The sequence below is a fragment of the Mus pahari genome, chromosome 1 (genome assembly GCF_900095145.1).
Source record: "Mus pahari chromosome 1, PAHARI_EIJ_v1.1, whole genome shotgun sequence".
NCBI lineage: Eukaryota > Metazoa > Chordata > Mammalia > Rodentia > Muridae > Mus > Mus pahari.
In genome coordinates, this window is record NC_034590.1 from 58801260 (window position 1) to 58817928 (window position 16669).

The window sequence follows — 16669 nt, forward strand, 5'->3', positions numbered from 1 at the left end:
GTATTTTGTTCCTTTATTCTAAGGAGGAATGAAGTATCCACACGATGGTCATCCTTCTTGGTTTTCCTGTGTTTTGCAAAATGTATTTGGGTATTCTAAGTTTCTGGGCTAATATCTGCTTACAGTGAGTGCATATCTAGTGACTTTTTTTGTGATTGGGTTACCTCACTAAGGATGATATCCTCCAGATACATCCATTTGCCCAAGAATTTCATAAATTCATTGTTTTTAATACCTGAGTAGTACTCCATTGTGTAAATGTACCACAGGTTCTGTATCCATTCCTCTATTGAGGGACATCTGTTCTTTTCAATCTGTAGGATTTGTTAATAACTAATTGTATATTGAAGTTCAGTATTCAAAGAGGACAAAACTAGAACTTCTTTTCATTTTTGACTTAAATGGTGACTACAGAGATAAATATCTGTCCATCCCTTTTCTGTTTTTTTTTTTTTTTACTTGTCTATGAAAGTCTTCTTAGAATTCATAAAGATAGTTTTAATGAAATGGATTGTTTGGTTGTTTATCTTCATTAGAAAAGTTAATAAATGACATACACAAAAAGATGGAAATCTCTAGATTTGAGTGACATTAATTTATATAATAAAAATATGAGATCAATGAAAATGTGAGATTTTAAAAATATGTTTTGATAATGGGACTTAAATGTCTAGATTCATTTACTCTTAGATATTCAAATACATAGTTCATTTTAAATGTCTCCTTAATGTGTAGCACATTGCATAATAAATGCTATTCCTTTTATATCCTGGGGATCAAAGAGAACAGCTAGTGCTCATAAATACTAAGTTATCTCTCCATGCCAAGAAACAGTCTCACACCAGAGAGGGGGTCCTCAGAGGGGTGTTTGAGAATAGCCAAAAAGCCAACTCAACATCAATAGTGGGTACAAGCTCACAGCTCAGTGTTCTGCTTGAGACAGCTTTCCAGAGATTTCCAGGCAGCTCAGTTCTTGCTAGAAAAAAATTCTAAAAGCTCTTTGTATATCTCATGGATTTTCCAACCAGTGTCAGAAAGCTGCTAGAAAAAAAAAGTAAAAAAGTAAAAAAGAAAAAAAGAAAAAAAAAAGTTCTTGGGTTTTCAGGCTTAAGTCAGAAATTCTGGTAAAAATATTTCTTAAAAAGAGTTGCAACAGCTCCCTAGGATAACTTTTGGGTTTTTTGATCAAAGTCAGAAAAGCTGCTTGAAAAGAAAGAAAGAAAGAAAGAAAGAAAGAAAGAAAGAAAGAAAGAAAGAAAGAAAGAAAGAAAGAAAGAAAGAAAGAAGTTTGGGTGTTCTGACTAAGGTCAAAAATCTTGTTAGAAAATTCTAAAAGAGCCATGTTTGCTCTCCAAACAATTCTCTCTGGGTAGATTTCTCTTGCAGACTAAAGCCCAGATGAACATATCAATTCAGTTCTTCTATAATTTTGTTGAAGATATTTGCTGGCTTTTTAAGTTGAAAATCTTCATTCTCATCTACTCCCATTATCCATAGGTTTGGTCTTCTCAGATTGCATCTCACACCAGTCAGAATGGCTAAGATCAAAAATTCAGGTGACAGCAGATGCTGGCAAGAAAGTGGAGAAAGAAGAACACTCCTCCATTGTTGGTGGGATTGAAAGCGTATACAACCACTCTGGAAATCAGTCGGGCGGTTCCTCAGAAAATTGGACATAGTACTACCAGAAGATCCAATAATACATCTCCTGGGCATATACCCAGAAGATGTTCCAACTGGCAATAAGGACACATGCTCCATTATGTTCATAGCTGCCCTATTTATAATAGCCAGAAGCTGGAAAGAACCCAGATGTCCCTCAACAGAAGGATGGATACAGAAACTGTGGTACATTTACACAATGGAGTACTACTCAGCTATTAAAAACAATGAATTTATNAAATTCTTGGGCAAATGGATGTATCTGGAGGATATCATCCTTAGTGAGGTAACCCAATCACAAAAGAAGTCACTAGATATGCACTCACTGATAAGTGGATATTAGCCCAGAAACTTAGAATACCCAAGATACAATTTGTAAAACACAAGAAAACCAAGAAGAAGGAAGACCAAGGAATGGATACTTCATTCCTTCTTAGAATAGGGAACAAAATACCCATGAAAGGAGTTATAGAGACAAAGTTTGAAGCTAAGAAACTACTCCACCTGGGGATCCATCCCATCATCAGCCAAGAAACCCAGACACTATTGCATATGCTTGCAAGATTTTGCTGAAGGGACCCTGATATAGCTCTCTCTTATGAGGCTATGCCAGTGCCTGGCAAATACAGAAGTGGATGCTCACAGTCATCAGTACGATGGAACACATGGCCCCCAATGTAGGAGCTAGAGAAAGTACCCAGGGAACTGAAGGGGTCTGCAACCCTATAGGTGGAACAACAATATGAACTAACCAGTACCCCTAGAGCTCGTATCTCTAGCTGCAGATGTAGAAGAAGATGGCCTAGTCGGCCATCATTGGGAAGAGAAGCCCCTAGGTCTTGCAAACTTTATATGCCCCAGTACAGGGGAATGCCAGGGCAAAGAAGTGGGAGTGAGTGGGTAGGGGAGCAGGGTGCGGGGGAGGGTATAGGGAACTTTCAGGATAGCATTTGAAATGTAAGTAAAGAAAATATCTAATAAAAAAAAAAAAACATATCAATTCAGTCATTTACTCCATGTTCCTTTTTGATTATCTCATGAATCACCAAGAACAGTTTTGTTTGTTTTTTTTTAAACAAGGCAAGTGAATTCAGAGATCTGCCTTCCTTTGTAAACACAGACAATAAGCTAGCTGGGTGAGATCCATCTATGAGATCACCATTCCATCTTTACCTCTTTCTCTCTGCATATTTTTCTGTCACGCTGGCTCATAGTGCAGTTGCCTTTATTCTTCTAGGTCAATAAAGCCTGTGTTATATTGCTTCCTTATGTTTTGCATAGTTGAGAAATTATACATTCTTGGATTCATGTTTTCAGAGGTTTTGTTTGTTTGTTTGTTTGTTTTTGTTTTTGTTTTTTTTCCAACAGGCTGTCCTGAAGGTCAGAGCATTTGCCATTTTGCTTAGTACATTAGACACATCCTCACCTCCAGTACTAGTGTGGTTTCTGATTATCATGGGTCTTTAACCTTGACAGAGAAGACATTTCTCTGAAGGGTGAACATAAAGTAATTATGTACATTATTATACAAACAAGTCTCACATGCATAGCAACCATTAATATACATTTTCTAACATTAAGACACCAAGACTTCTGGAATCAAATATCAAAATAAACTCTTTTTTGATATTTCTCTCCTTGCCTTTTATCAGTTAACCCTGAAAAAAAAAATCACCTACTTCTCAGTTTTTAAAACATCACTAAATCTCATTACAAGAGAAAATGTTTGACAATTTTAGATATTAGCTGCCCTCTACAACAAAATACTTAATAATTATCAACATGAATACCTAAAGGATGAATAATGTCCCTCATGAACTAAATTATTGAAAACATTTAATATTTTTTTAGAAATCTTGAAGTTTAGCAATGAATAGAGATGAATTTTAAGTACTTTGAATGCATAAACAATAATGAAGAAGGCTTCATAAAATAGAAAATAGGCAATTTCTAACATTTACTTTAAAATCAACTTTCTCTAAAGGTTACTGTAAATTCATAGCATAGCTGTATATAAAAGATAGTAAATCAGTAAAGCAGTTCAAATTAATATTGTTTATTTTAACATACTTAGAAAAATATATTCCATTTTCTATTAAGATTTTTTGACCCTCCTCTCTCATATAGATCTAAGGCCTAGGTGTGTGTTTGGAGCTTCAAGTCTTTGTGTCATACTGCACTGAGAAATATTTACCCTGGTGTTTCATATCTTATTCTATCATAACAAAAACATGGATGTCCCCTTGTTTTTGGCCCTTCTTTTAGTATTGTTAAATGTATCATTGAATTTTACTATAATTAATTTGCATCACAGGTTAAAAAGCTTCAAAAGAGTCCTATAATCTCCTTTGTCTTCATTCAGTATATAACTTATTTGCCAATTTCTATGAGTTTTGTCCTAAAAATGTAATGAGAAATAAACTGGTCCATGGATCACACCTAAGCAATGCTCCAGCCATTAAAAAGCATACAATTTGTGATAACTTTTACAAAATATCTTAATCTTTTCAATGTTATTTTCTTTGTCGATAACAACCAATAGAATAATTCAATATTTCATAAACATAATGGTCATCTTTGCTTTTTAGCATAGCCCTGGCTGTCCTGGAACTCACTTTTTTAGACCAGGTTGGCCTCGAACTCAGAAATCTACCTGCCTCTGCCTCCCGAGTGCTGGGATTAAAGGCATGTGCCACTACGCCCGGCTCAGTCTTATTCTTTCAGGTTAAAATATTTTCTGCCCTTTTCTATCTGCTGCCTACTAACTCTTCAAACATTGTCAAAGATGAATTATGTACAAATCACTGCTTCCCTATCTGAATCTTTGTAAAATCTTGCTGTTCAGTCTTTGTATTTCCTTGCACAGTCTTTTGGACTTTGTAATGGTTTGAATATGCAAAGCACAGGGAGTGGCATTATTAGGAAGTGTGGTCTTTTTGGAGAAGGTGTGGCCTTGGAAGAAGTGTGTCACTGTGAGGGTAGGCTTTAAGAGTTTTGTCCTGGTTGTCTCGGAGTCAGACTTTTCTTAGCTGCTTTGAAATCAGAGGTGGAACCCTGAGCCCCATGTATGTCTAGAAGCATTTCACCTTGATGATAATGGACTGAACCTCTACTTGTATTCCAGCCCCAATTAAATGTTGTCCCTTATGAGTTGCCTTGAACATGGTGACTGTTCATAGCAGTAAAACCCTAACAAAGACAGACTTCCACTTTGGATTTGGTCCTTACTGAGATCCAAACTACATTATTCATTTCAATGAAACTAAAGTTGATCATAAGAGATAGGAGTTATTGAGGTTCACACATTTATTCATTTCTCCTTATCTAATGAACTTCTTCATGTTTCCTTCATGTAACCAATTGTAATTTTACATTGTATTCTTCTAGTCTTTATATAGAAGTCTATATACTATAATGAAAACATAGTGTGCTAAGGGAACTGTCAAAACTTGCTTACTATTTAACATTTGAAAAGTCACTTCAAATGCTGGACAGATGGCTCAGCGGTTAAGAGCACTGACTGCTTTTCCAAAGGTCCTGAGTTCAAATACCAGCAGCCAAATGGTAGCTCACAGCCATCCTTAATGACAACTGATGCCCTCTCTGAAGACAGCTACAGTGTACTTACATATAAAATAAATAATAAATCTTAAAAAAAAAGTCACATCAATTCTATAAGACTGACATTCTCACCTCTTTTATGGAAAATAATACCTATCTAGTGAATAATAATTTAAATGATGTTAATAGATATAGCTTAACATACCCACACACCCAAAGACTAATGTTTAAAGACTTAGCTGCCAGCTGATAGGTTTGGCAAGTTGTATCATGAGGATTCTGGCCACATCAATTGATTAATCAATTGATGGATTCCCAGTATGATGCATTAATTAAGACTTTCTGGAAAGTAGAAAGTGAGGTATGATTGGAGGAATTAAGTCACTGGAAGCTTGCCTTTGAAGGGTACATCATAAATATAACTCCCTCTTTGTCCCTACTACAAACCCCTAACATCCCGATATTTCTATTTTGCCTCAACTTCAAACCCATGAAACCTGTTGATCATGGTCTGAAACCTCTGAACCAGGAGAAAATCACTCTTTTTAATGTGACTTTCTCCGTCATTTGTCATTACAACAAAAAGGTACACTAGAATAGTAGGAAGTTCCTGCATGGACTAGGCTTCCTTTACTTTTCTTTCTTTTTTTTTTTTTTTATTAGATATTTTCTCTATTTACATTTCAGATGTTATCCCTTTTCCAGGTTTCCACTCTGAAAACCCCCTCTCCCCTCTCCCCTCTCCCTCCTCACTAACCCACCCACTCTTGCTTCCTGGTCCTGGCATTCCCCTATACCGGGGCATAGAACCTTCACAGGACCAAAGGCCTCTTCTCCCACTGATGACCTACTAAGCCATCCTCTGCTACATATGCAGCTAGAGCCATGACTCCCAACATGTGTTTTCTTTGGTTGGTGGTGAAGGGAAATGAAATTTAAGATAAAATTTGAGGCTTGATTCATGTAACTTATGTCAAATAGTCCAAAGAAAAAATTGTTTGTAAGCTTAGAAGTCTGAGGCAGAGAACACAGTGGAACAGAACCGGACATGTCCGGGAAGGCCTATTGTTAAAACATTCCTGGGGCTGACTGGCCATAAGATAAAAGAAAAATGCAGGAACTTGTCCAGGCTATCTTGGTTGAGTCATCAGCCATCTGGTGGCCTGGCACCTCCTTCTGCCCATTGCCCAGGTAACATAGTTTGGAGTTATATGTTAACCAAATGTTCTGCTGCTGCCCCAGATAAGCATCTACCCCTCTGGATTCCTGACATCCTGACTTTTACATACTACTCTGCTCTGCTGCCATGTCATCATTCTGTTGATGTTTAAATAAGCCAATCATGTGCAACTGTGCCACTTCTCCCTAGCCCCTGACCCTCTCCCTATAAAAACCCCTAGCTTTCGGACCTCGTGGTCAATTCCTCTGTCTCCTGCATGAGATACTTATCGGCCCAGATCTCCGTTATTAAACTACCTCCTGTGCTTACATCAAGATGGTCTATTTGTGGTTTTTGGGTGCTGCCATCTCAAGACTGGAGTGGGGAGGAATTCCCATGGAGGTCTTTCAGTGGTTACAAAGACAAGTGTGAAGCAGAGACTGAAGGAATGACCATCCAGAGACTGTCCCACCTGGGGATCCATCCCATATACAAACACCAAATCCAGACACTATTGTGGATGCCAATAATAGCTTTCTGACAGGAGCCTGACACAGCTGTCTCCTGAGACACTCTGCCTGACAAATATGTAAGTTGATGCTCACAGCCATTCATTGGACAGAGCACAGGGTCCTCAATGAAGGAGAAAGTACCCAAGGAGCTGAAGCAGTTTGCATTCCCTTAGGAGGAACAACAATATGGATGAGACTTTTATCACTACCTATTTCTCCTTTGTCAAGAAGATATTAATGTAATTCTGACTAGTAAGGCCAAAGCCCATAGGTACTTCCAGTCCTAAGGCTTTACATTGTGATTTTAGCCAATTATTTAGCCAATAATTAACATTAAAGAAGTATTATGAAATCCAATATTAGTTCATTTTGAAAGTTTGCATTATTGCATTGGTAATCCTACCAAGAGTCTCAAGATGGAAGATCACAAATTGTTAACTCCATATCATCCATAGATTGAATTCTTTAACATGATTCAGAAAAATCCATTGAGTTATTCCTATCTAAATATATAATGAATAAAATGTGAGTCACAGAATTGAAAGAATAACCTGAGGTCATAAAATAGCTGACAGAATTCATTGGAATTCTGTCATTCATGGCTCAAATGCTTCCCAATCCTATATTCTTCAACAATTTAACTGTATAAAATATCCTATAGTAGATGGAATAGTTATAAATTTAGGAATCATTGAAATACAGTTTATATGATTATAAATTGGTATAATATAGTTTCTTTAGAAGTTTTAGAAGAAAATTTAGTATACAGTAGATGTTTTTAACTGCCCAAAAAGAGGTTACCCACATTGCATTCCATAGTTCATGTAAAGGCAACTGAGCCTTACCTGGCTCTTGGAGGTAGCTGTAGTCATATCCCAGATCCTTGGATGTAACGAAGAAATCACCATTTCTATAGAGCGGTATAAAAGGAACCATGTACGATTCTCTGTTATGGCCGATAGGTGCATTGGCTTCTGGGTAAACTTCCAAAAGAGGGTGGTGCCTTCGCAGCCATTGTTCAAAAATACTACAGAGGGAAGGGTTACTCAGAGTCAGGAACATTTTATTTATAAGGTGTAAATTTTAAGTTCTTAAAAGACAATTATTGATATCACAAGACTTGATCAAATGTTGACTATCTTCAAACTTTGGCAAGTTGCAATTTCATGTCCTGAAGAAGGTCATTCATCAAAAGTAGTGTGAGGATAACTTCAGATTTTCCTTATGAAAATTAAACTTTTATAGATAGTATAGAGGTTTCAGAATTCAACATTTGTTTTCATGAAATATTGTCATAATATTAAATATAACTTTAAAAATGCAAAGAAAGTCAGAAGAAAAACCATATAAAACTAAATTGACAAAGACTAGACCTTAATCACTTTTTGTTTGTTGTTGTGTATATCAGTTATTTCAATCTTTGTCTTATGGTTAGGAGCAATCATGGTTTCTGAGGCAGAGCCTACCTTTAATGACAGAAGATGAAACAGCCATTTCCAGCTTCCCATAAAGCTTTTATGTGACCACATGATTACTATTCAGGCAATAAGACAAAAACCATTCTAGGAATAGGAAATTGTGACCAAAACAAAACAAAACAAAAAACAAACAAACAAACAAAAACCAAGGACAGTGGAAATTCATCCTAATGGTGGGCAATGACAGTCTTTGGAATAGCATTGAGCAAAAAAGATTGCTAGGTCAGATATGGACTTGTTGGAGGCAGAATGACATGGTTCCTGCCCCTGTAACAGGGCCAACAGGCATGGGCCTTCATGAGTGTCAATGGCTGCTGTGGGAATATGGCTTGTTTGTATAATGTACATATTTTCACATTCTTCTTTTAAGAAATGTCCTTCCTGTTAATGGTAAAGACTCCAATAATCAGAGATAGCATGAATCAGGCAGGTGAAAGTGTGGCTAAATGTCTCACCAAAATGATAAACACTGGAATCTTCAGGACAGCCCTTAATGCTGTGGAAGAGAACTCTAGAAGCAGGAGTTTGAAAATATATAATTTCTCAGGTATGTAAAATATAAGGATACAATATGAATTGCTTGGGGGCAGGAGTTTTTTAAAAGAACAAAACCAGCTGCACCCTGAACCAACTTGTAAGAAAGATAGTAAAGAAGGAGATAAGGAGATTTAAGGAGTGGTGATCACAAGAGATCCCGCCCTGCTAAGTTTTTTATTTAAGATTACAAAGGCAGACAGATTCCGGAGTTCAAGGTCAGCCTGGGGCAGAGGGAATTTAGGTCCAGGCCCAGGCATGTAGAAGTGGTTATTTCAGGGCAGGGTCCCACCCAGGGTCCCACCCAGTTAGCTTATCATCTGTACAGTGCTGCTGGCAGACCTCTGAATTCTTTTGCAATGTTAAAAAAAAAAAAAAAATGTGCTTGCTGTATCCTAAGAATCAAGAGGCAAGGTCATGGGATAGTGATTTATAGGATAATCAAAAGGGAACCTTGAGAAAATGACTAGATTGATATGTAAAATAAAAGACTGGGTTTATGATCTGCAAGATATGAGCTATCCAGAGAAACTTTTAGCAAGAACTGCATGGTGAACTCTCTAAAGCAGAATACAAAGAGAGCTGTCTGGGATCTCCAGAGAAAAAAACGATCAGAGAGAATGAAATCTGGAAAGCTATCTCAAGTACAGCATAGGCTACCAGTTTGGAACCAAATTTTAATACCCAGTTGTTTCCTTCTCTCAGAATCTCCCTCAAAGCTGAGGCGATCCTTGGCAAAAGACAGATGTGCCACGAAAGGAGTCTATTCTGCACTAATCTGTTCTCTGGTGTGTTTGCTCATGAGTTTGCCCCTATTGTTCTGATCTGCCCCCGAGTTTGTTTCACAATAATTCTGTAAGCTAGCTAAATTCCTTTTGGAACATTCCTATTAAAATAAGCCAATGCCAGTTTCTGTTAGACACAATCCAAACTAGGAATTTTAAATGCTTAAAAAACTAAAGGCATCAGAAAATTTGGAAAAATGAATTCTCAAACAGTAAGAGAGTTTATAGAGAGCTCTTAAAAGCAGGAAAAAGAAATCAATTTGTGTTACAAGACTGGTTGCTAGGGGAAGAACGTGAGACCTGGAGTTAATGAAGTCTCCTTGAGCACTACCTTTAGGTTTGAATCTGTCATAATTAAAAAATAAATTAAAAATACTAAATTTATCCTTACAATGCAAACGATCCAAAACTCCAATGTTAGAAATATTTATGAACATCCAAATAAGTTATTGCTAATTTTAAATGTTAAGTTAGAAAGTCAGAAGTTAGTACATTGTAGAGATCAAGTTACATAAAAGGGAGACTGTTGATAGTTTAAAAAATTAAAAAAATTACAGTTTAAATTACAACAAACTGAACAAGAAAGTCAAATAGAAAAAAAAAATAACTTTTTTTATGGTATAAAGCAATTCTGTCACTTGAGATCTTGTTGTGGATACCCCTGGGACTAAGTATATTTGATACTAATTCCATTCTCCTGTGAGGGGATGCAGAACTAGGAATGAGTCAGCACTCAGGTGATTTTCCTGCAAATCTGATTCCCACCTTAATTTGTAAAATAAAGGAGAGCTGATGATTGGCCAGATAAAGGGATGGTAGGACAGAAGGAGGGAAGACATAGAAGAAGGAGAAAATGGAAGAGAAAGAGGAAGAAGCATAGAGGGAGGAGCAGAAGCACTTGGCCTGGAGAAACTGTAAGGTGGAAGATGGTAGTGTACTGGTAGATCTGGCCAATCTAGGCGCACAGCATGTATTCATATTAACTGAGTGTTTTCATTGCCTGGGCATATTTGGGTTGGAGATTTATTACAACAAGATCTGGATTTCAATCACTAGTCTAGTCAATATTTTACCTATATGTGAAATACGAAAATATGAATCATGACTACCAAATTTTTTCTAATTTTGGTTTATTATTACATATATATTAGCCATATATTTCATGTCAACTTCTTCTAATTCAAAATGGAAATAACTCTTATGGTACAAAGATACTATGTAGATTATAACAGCATCAGACACAGATTGTTGATAGTAGCATTTTTCACGATCCCTTTTGCTAATCATCTTTCATATTATTATCAGTAAACTAGGAGCACTTACAGCTGGTAAGAAAACAAAAATGTGCTATGACAGAAATATGAAGGCCATATGTTTGGAGCCAATTCTCTAATAATGGTAGTCTTCTGGTAGGCAGAATTAGGAAGGATGCTTCTGAAGAGTTGATATTCTTTTCCAGCTTTTTTACCCGAAAAAGATTAGAACTGGTTTCTAAAACCTAAGTCTCTGTAAGATTTATAATTTTATGACTTTTTAAAAATATTAGCTTGTACTTTCATCTTCAAAAAAGGCTTACTTGTTAATCACATGCAATTTAGAAAATACAAACAAGCCAAACATGAAATGATGACATGTAATTATTTTATATTTAGTTTTAAGATATGTACATATAATATTCCATATATACTTGAATCATATGGATATTATACTATTTATTTATTAATATATATGTGTGTGTATGATATTTTATTAGTTTGAAGCCTTAAATTTTCAACTAGTAAATATATACATTAGGTATATGCAGAGTCTTTGACAATTGGTTCTTTCCCAAACCCTCTTACACTTTGATATAGGAACAGGCCAATAATGTAGAGGCTGAAGGAATAATTTGTACCTGATTACAAATGAGAAAAATTACTATTATATTTTAATTTATAAATAATCTTGTTCTACTGAGAAATAAAAACAAGACTTTTACCTTAGTAGGACAAGGGCATCAATCCTTAGCTCCAGATTTAATGTATTGGACCATTAGTTTGCTTTCTATTTTATCAACTTAAGAAAATGAAGGCATTAGTTTTGATTAAGATCGTCAGTGATAGTTTTCATCTTCAACTAATTTCATGAAACTGTGTCTAGAATATGGTTTTGATTGAAATACTAATAGTAAACTGTATATTCACGGTGACAGTTTGGGTGGAAAATCTTATAAAACAAAACAAAACAAAACAAAACAAAACAAAACAAAACAAAACAAAAAACTCCTGTGTACTGAATCTGGATAGATTTCTGAAAGTCTGAGAAATATGGAGATAGGTATTGTAGAATTAGGAAAAAGTCACAATACAGAGATGGCGTGATAAGTTTTAAAGATAAACTTAGCATAGACTATTTGGTTTCAGGTCTAATATAAAGTGTTAGGTTGCTATTTTCTATCCAATAATAAAAAATAAAGTGGAAAATGAGCAACTTCTCTTTAACCCATAAGAAAATCGATTATTTCAGGACAAATTTCTGATCCTAAAGTTGTAGGTATATATGTATCCTAAAGAATATGACTAAAAATCTATCTACTAGGAGCCAATGCAAGTGGATCCATAAAAATGATAACAACACCTAAACATTTCAGGAAAACCTTAAATTCTAGACTTGGGTAATAATGACAAACTTCTGGGGTAGCTTTCTCATGGATATTAAAACACATATTATGACTTTATATCTAGGAATTCTACAAGGATTTCAGGATAAAAGTACAAGATCTTGTCTAACTCTGTCCATGCAAGCAATTATTGTGAAATATGTTGAGAACCTTTCCAATTAAGATAACGTCCAAAATTTGTTTTACTGGAGAAGTGGATTTCTCCCAATCTACCTGTTATTCTTATCTTATTCCGTGTGTGTGTGTGTGTGTGTGTGTGTGTGTGTGTTTGCATAGGGGGGAGAGATCAAAGGGCCCAAGGCTCCCAGAAAATGCTTTCTGTAGTGCAGAATCAAGGGAAGAGAAAATGGGTAAAGTTAAAGGGGTTTAGGGAAACACGTTTATAGCCATAGCACCCAGACATTGATGTACTAAAAGTTACAAAAGTTTTACAATATGTTACATGACTTCCTGGCTCTTGGACTGTAACATCACACCAACAAAGTTCAGTGTCAGAACCAGAGATTACACCTAAAGGAACTACAATATTCTGAGGAACAATATGTGTGTCCTTAAGAAAGGGATACAGGGAAGTCCAAAACCAAAAGAAAAAAATATCAAAGATACTAGGGAAATCTGAAACCTATCCCAACTATGACCACAGTAAATCAAAGTTTATTGGATGTTGAAAAAAAACACAAATATTCACATTAACATTGAATTTACCTCAGCTACTACAATTAAATAAAAACAAAACATGTCCAAAGTAAGAAAACTTGTCTGAAGAGACAAAGAATTATTAGAATTCCAAATACCATGTATACATTTGGGATTATTACATAGAGATCAAAACTATATTAATAATACACTAAGTTTTAAAAGGAAATGTAAAAAACTCACAAGACAAGATGATATGTGTAAGTAGATGTACAAACTCTAATACAGAACCAAAGAAACTTCAGGAATAAAAAAAAATCTACAATAGAAATGAAGAATGTCTTCAGTGAATTGATCAGTATACTTAATATAGATGAGGAATACATTAGCAAATTTAAAGATGACTTAGCAGAAACTTCTCAAACCCAAGTGGAGAGAGAGAGAGAGAGAGAGAGAGAGAGAGAGAGAGAGAGAGAAAGAGAGAGAGAGAGAGAGAGATTTCAGGACGAGGATCAAACTGTTCACGGTTGCTAAATATGGAGCAATTTAAATTAAAATATTAAGTATTATTGGTTTATAATCCAAATGATAAAAGAATGGAGGTATATTCACACTAGTATAAATGAATTAATAAGTAGGGGCAATTTACAACATCAAATACTCTCAAATAATTATATTGTTCTCTGCAGGTAGTATTTAAAGAGCTTCCTTCTGAAGTGCATTATCAGATAGAGAGATTTAACAGTTTGAGAAAACTGTCAGAAACCTCCTGTACCAGAAAACATATGCTATTAACAGTGGTAAGCTCATTGTATGTCCTTGATATGATTTAAAGCAAATAGTGCTTTACTTCTGTAACATTCTTACAATACAAAACTTATATCCAATAGGAATCAAGTTCTGTTGAGGGACATCATATAAGACACCTGAGTAAGACTCCAATATGTCAAGATCAATAAATGAAAGTGAGAAAAACTGTCATAGCTGAGAATAGGAAAGCTTGGTGAATAATGGTAAGATAGGATCTTAGTCAGGGCACAGGTCCAAGAATAACATTGGGTCACTTCTAATATGGACTTTGCCTATGTAATTTATCGGTGTTGGCTTCCTAACTGCAACAACTGTTCCATACTGCTGTAAGATGTTATTGATTCAATAACCAAGGTATGATGCACGCCAAAACCCAGTATTTTATCTAATTAGTGAAACTATTTTAAAACAAAACATAAGTTTATTAAACAAAATTAACAGAAGGGCCTTAAAAGAGTTGGGTGTTTAAGAATCAATTTTAGAACACTTGCTAGTAACAACAAAATGTAACAAAATGTTTTATATACAAATATAAGACATTTTATTCTGAAAATTCATTTATTTAAAATAGGTGAATCCCTCTTAAGTTTTCAACATTTATATTACATTTTTTTCTGGTCAAAGTATTAGTGAAATTCTCTGCCCTGTGGTTCTTAACAGTATAGTGGTAGATTTAAAAACCCTAAAGAGCAATTTTAGAAACATTTTTGTAATTATAAAATAGAAAATTCTGCAAAAGAATTCTATATAAAGAAGTCCTGATTCATGGATATAGGATTTTCTAAGTCTGCAAACTCAAGGAAAGATTTTGATGGTATATTTAAGCTCAGAGTTGAAGAATGAGTATCCAGGGAAAGAATGAAGAGGAACAGGTACATAGCAAATCACACGCACTTAGTGTGTGACATACTTGTTCATAAGGGTCAAGGAGAGGATATTTTTGGATGATATTGGAGAAAAAAAAAAACCCTGGGTTTCAGCCATGAAGAATAGCAAATGTCATGTGACAGAATTTTGCATATTATCCTTCTATGAGCAGTAGGAAGTAACTCTTTGAATCTGGAGTGTTACAAATTGTGTGTGTGTGTGTGTGTGTGTGTGTGTGTGTGTGTGTGTGTGTGTGTGTGTAAAACAACAAATTATTTTTCCTGGTGTCAGTTTCCTTGGATGTAAAGTATACCTAATAACAAAGTCAAAAGCATGTGAGAAGCCAGTGAGCTATGTGTGCAATGTACCTAGATAATCTATTAGGCACCCAAACTGATTAGTTTTGGCTATTCTTTTACATGGCAGAAACTACCCATTCTACTTCATATAAGAGCTAATATTAATATTTTTGTAATAAATATTCTACATTTTGGATCTATGGTTATATGTGATATACTATGGACAAGGTATCATTGTTTGATTTTTCAAACAATGTTTTATTTTGTACCTTTATTAATGATTAGAAACATTTTATTACTTCTATGTACATATAATGTGTTATATGAAAGAATCTAACTTCTATTATCTCCCATTATCTCTCTTCCAATTACTCCTCATTCCTCCCTCACTTTTCTTTCCCAATGTCTCTCTCTCTCTCTCTCTCTCTCTCTCTCTCTCTCTCTCTCTCTCTCTCTTTCTCTCCCTCTCCCTGCCTCTCCAATCCCATACATACTGAGTCCATTTAACATTGCTTGTATGTGCGTGGGTGTGGGGCCACCTACTGGAGATTGGGTAGCCTCCCAGGTTCCCACAAAATTATTATTAAGAAAGCTAAGAATTTTTTTTAAATGGAGAAAAACAATTGAAGATGGGCTTCAGGGTGATTTAGTTAGTAGAGTACTTGTTATACAAGCACGATGAACTGGGTCTAGATACCCAGCAGCCATTCAGAAGGAGAGTGTAATATAAATTATATTGGTAAATTGTCGTGCCATTTGCACTTATTAAGAAGAGAATCTGGGAACAAGATGAACCCTTTGTTTCAGACTTAAATATATTTATATCATGTCCTCTGAGACCCTCTCCTAAGACTACCTGTCCAGCTAGTCTTGCCAAGTGGCACTTTCCAGATTTATTGAGATCTTTTCTCAGAAATTAAGGAGAAAAGGTAGAGAAGAACATGCCCAGTGTAAGCCTCTAACATCCACATGCATGAGCCCAGCATTAAACATACACACATATGTATGCATAATGCGTATAAAATGCAATTTTGCAGGGTGAGCAAAATTTGCATTTTGTAGAGGGTTATGAAGAAATTCTGAGGATCTGAAGCTGGAAATTTAGGTTCAGAGTATTGTAAGAATAACTCTAGGAATATGGGTAACCTGCTTAACCTGTGGCGATGCTAGTTTCCTTTTGGTGAAACAGAGTATAAGAGTATTGGATGAACCATTTCAGCCACAAAATTCAAATGGTGAAGGAACTCCTAGAACCTTGGTGACTACATTAGAAAATTAGTTCTTTAAAAAAAAAGGATCTTGGTTCCAGTGCTCTGCCAGGGAAAGGGTGGACTGGAGAAGAGTCACAGCTTCTGGGAAGGAACCCGTATCTGGTTCTGGTCATCCAGCGCCTTTCCCCGCCCAAAGAGGGGTGTTCGACCTGGACCAGTCCCCAGGTCTGATGCGGCATCCAGCACCTTTCCCCGCCCGCCCGAGGAGAGGTGGAGAGGNGTTCGCTGGGGAGTCCGCAGGCCTGATCTGGCATCCAGTGCCTTTCTCCGCCTGAGGAGGGGTGTTCAGCCGGGACCAGTCCCCAGGCTTGATCTGGCATCAGGTGTCTTTACCCGCCCAAGGCCTGATCCAGCATCCAGTGCCTTTTCCCACCTGAGGAGGGGTGTCTGCCTGGGAGCAGTCTCCTGGCCTGAGACAGGAGAACTATCTTTGCTC

General features: G+C 36.1%; 1 protein-coding gene across 2 annotated transcripts in view; it reads right to left on the reverse strand.

The window, feature by feature from the left end:
* Tyr (tyrosinase) overlaps positions 1-16669 on the reverse strand; it is a 69645-nt gene that overhangs the window by 4575 nt on the left and 48401 nt on the right. For both annotated transcript variants that reach the window (XM_021206134.1, XM_021206124.1), the window contains one exon: positions 7740-7921. In XM_021206134.1, coding sequence (XP_021061793.1) covers positions 7740-7921 — 182 coding nt within the window. The remainder of the gene's footprint in view (positions 1-7739; positions 7922-16669) is intronic.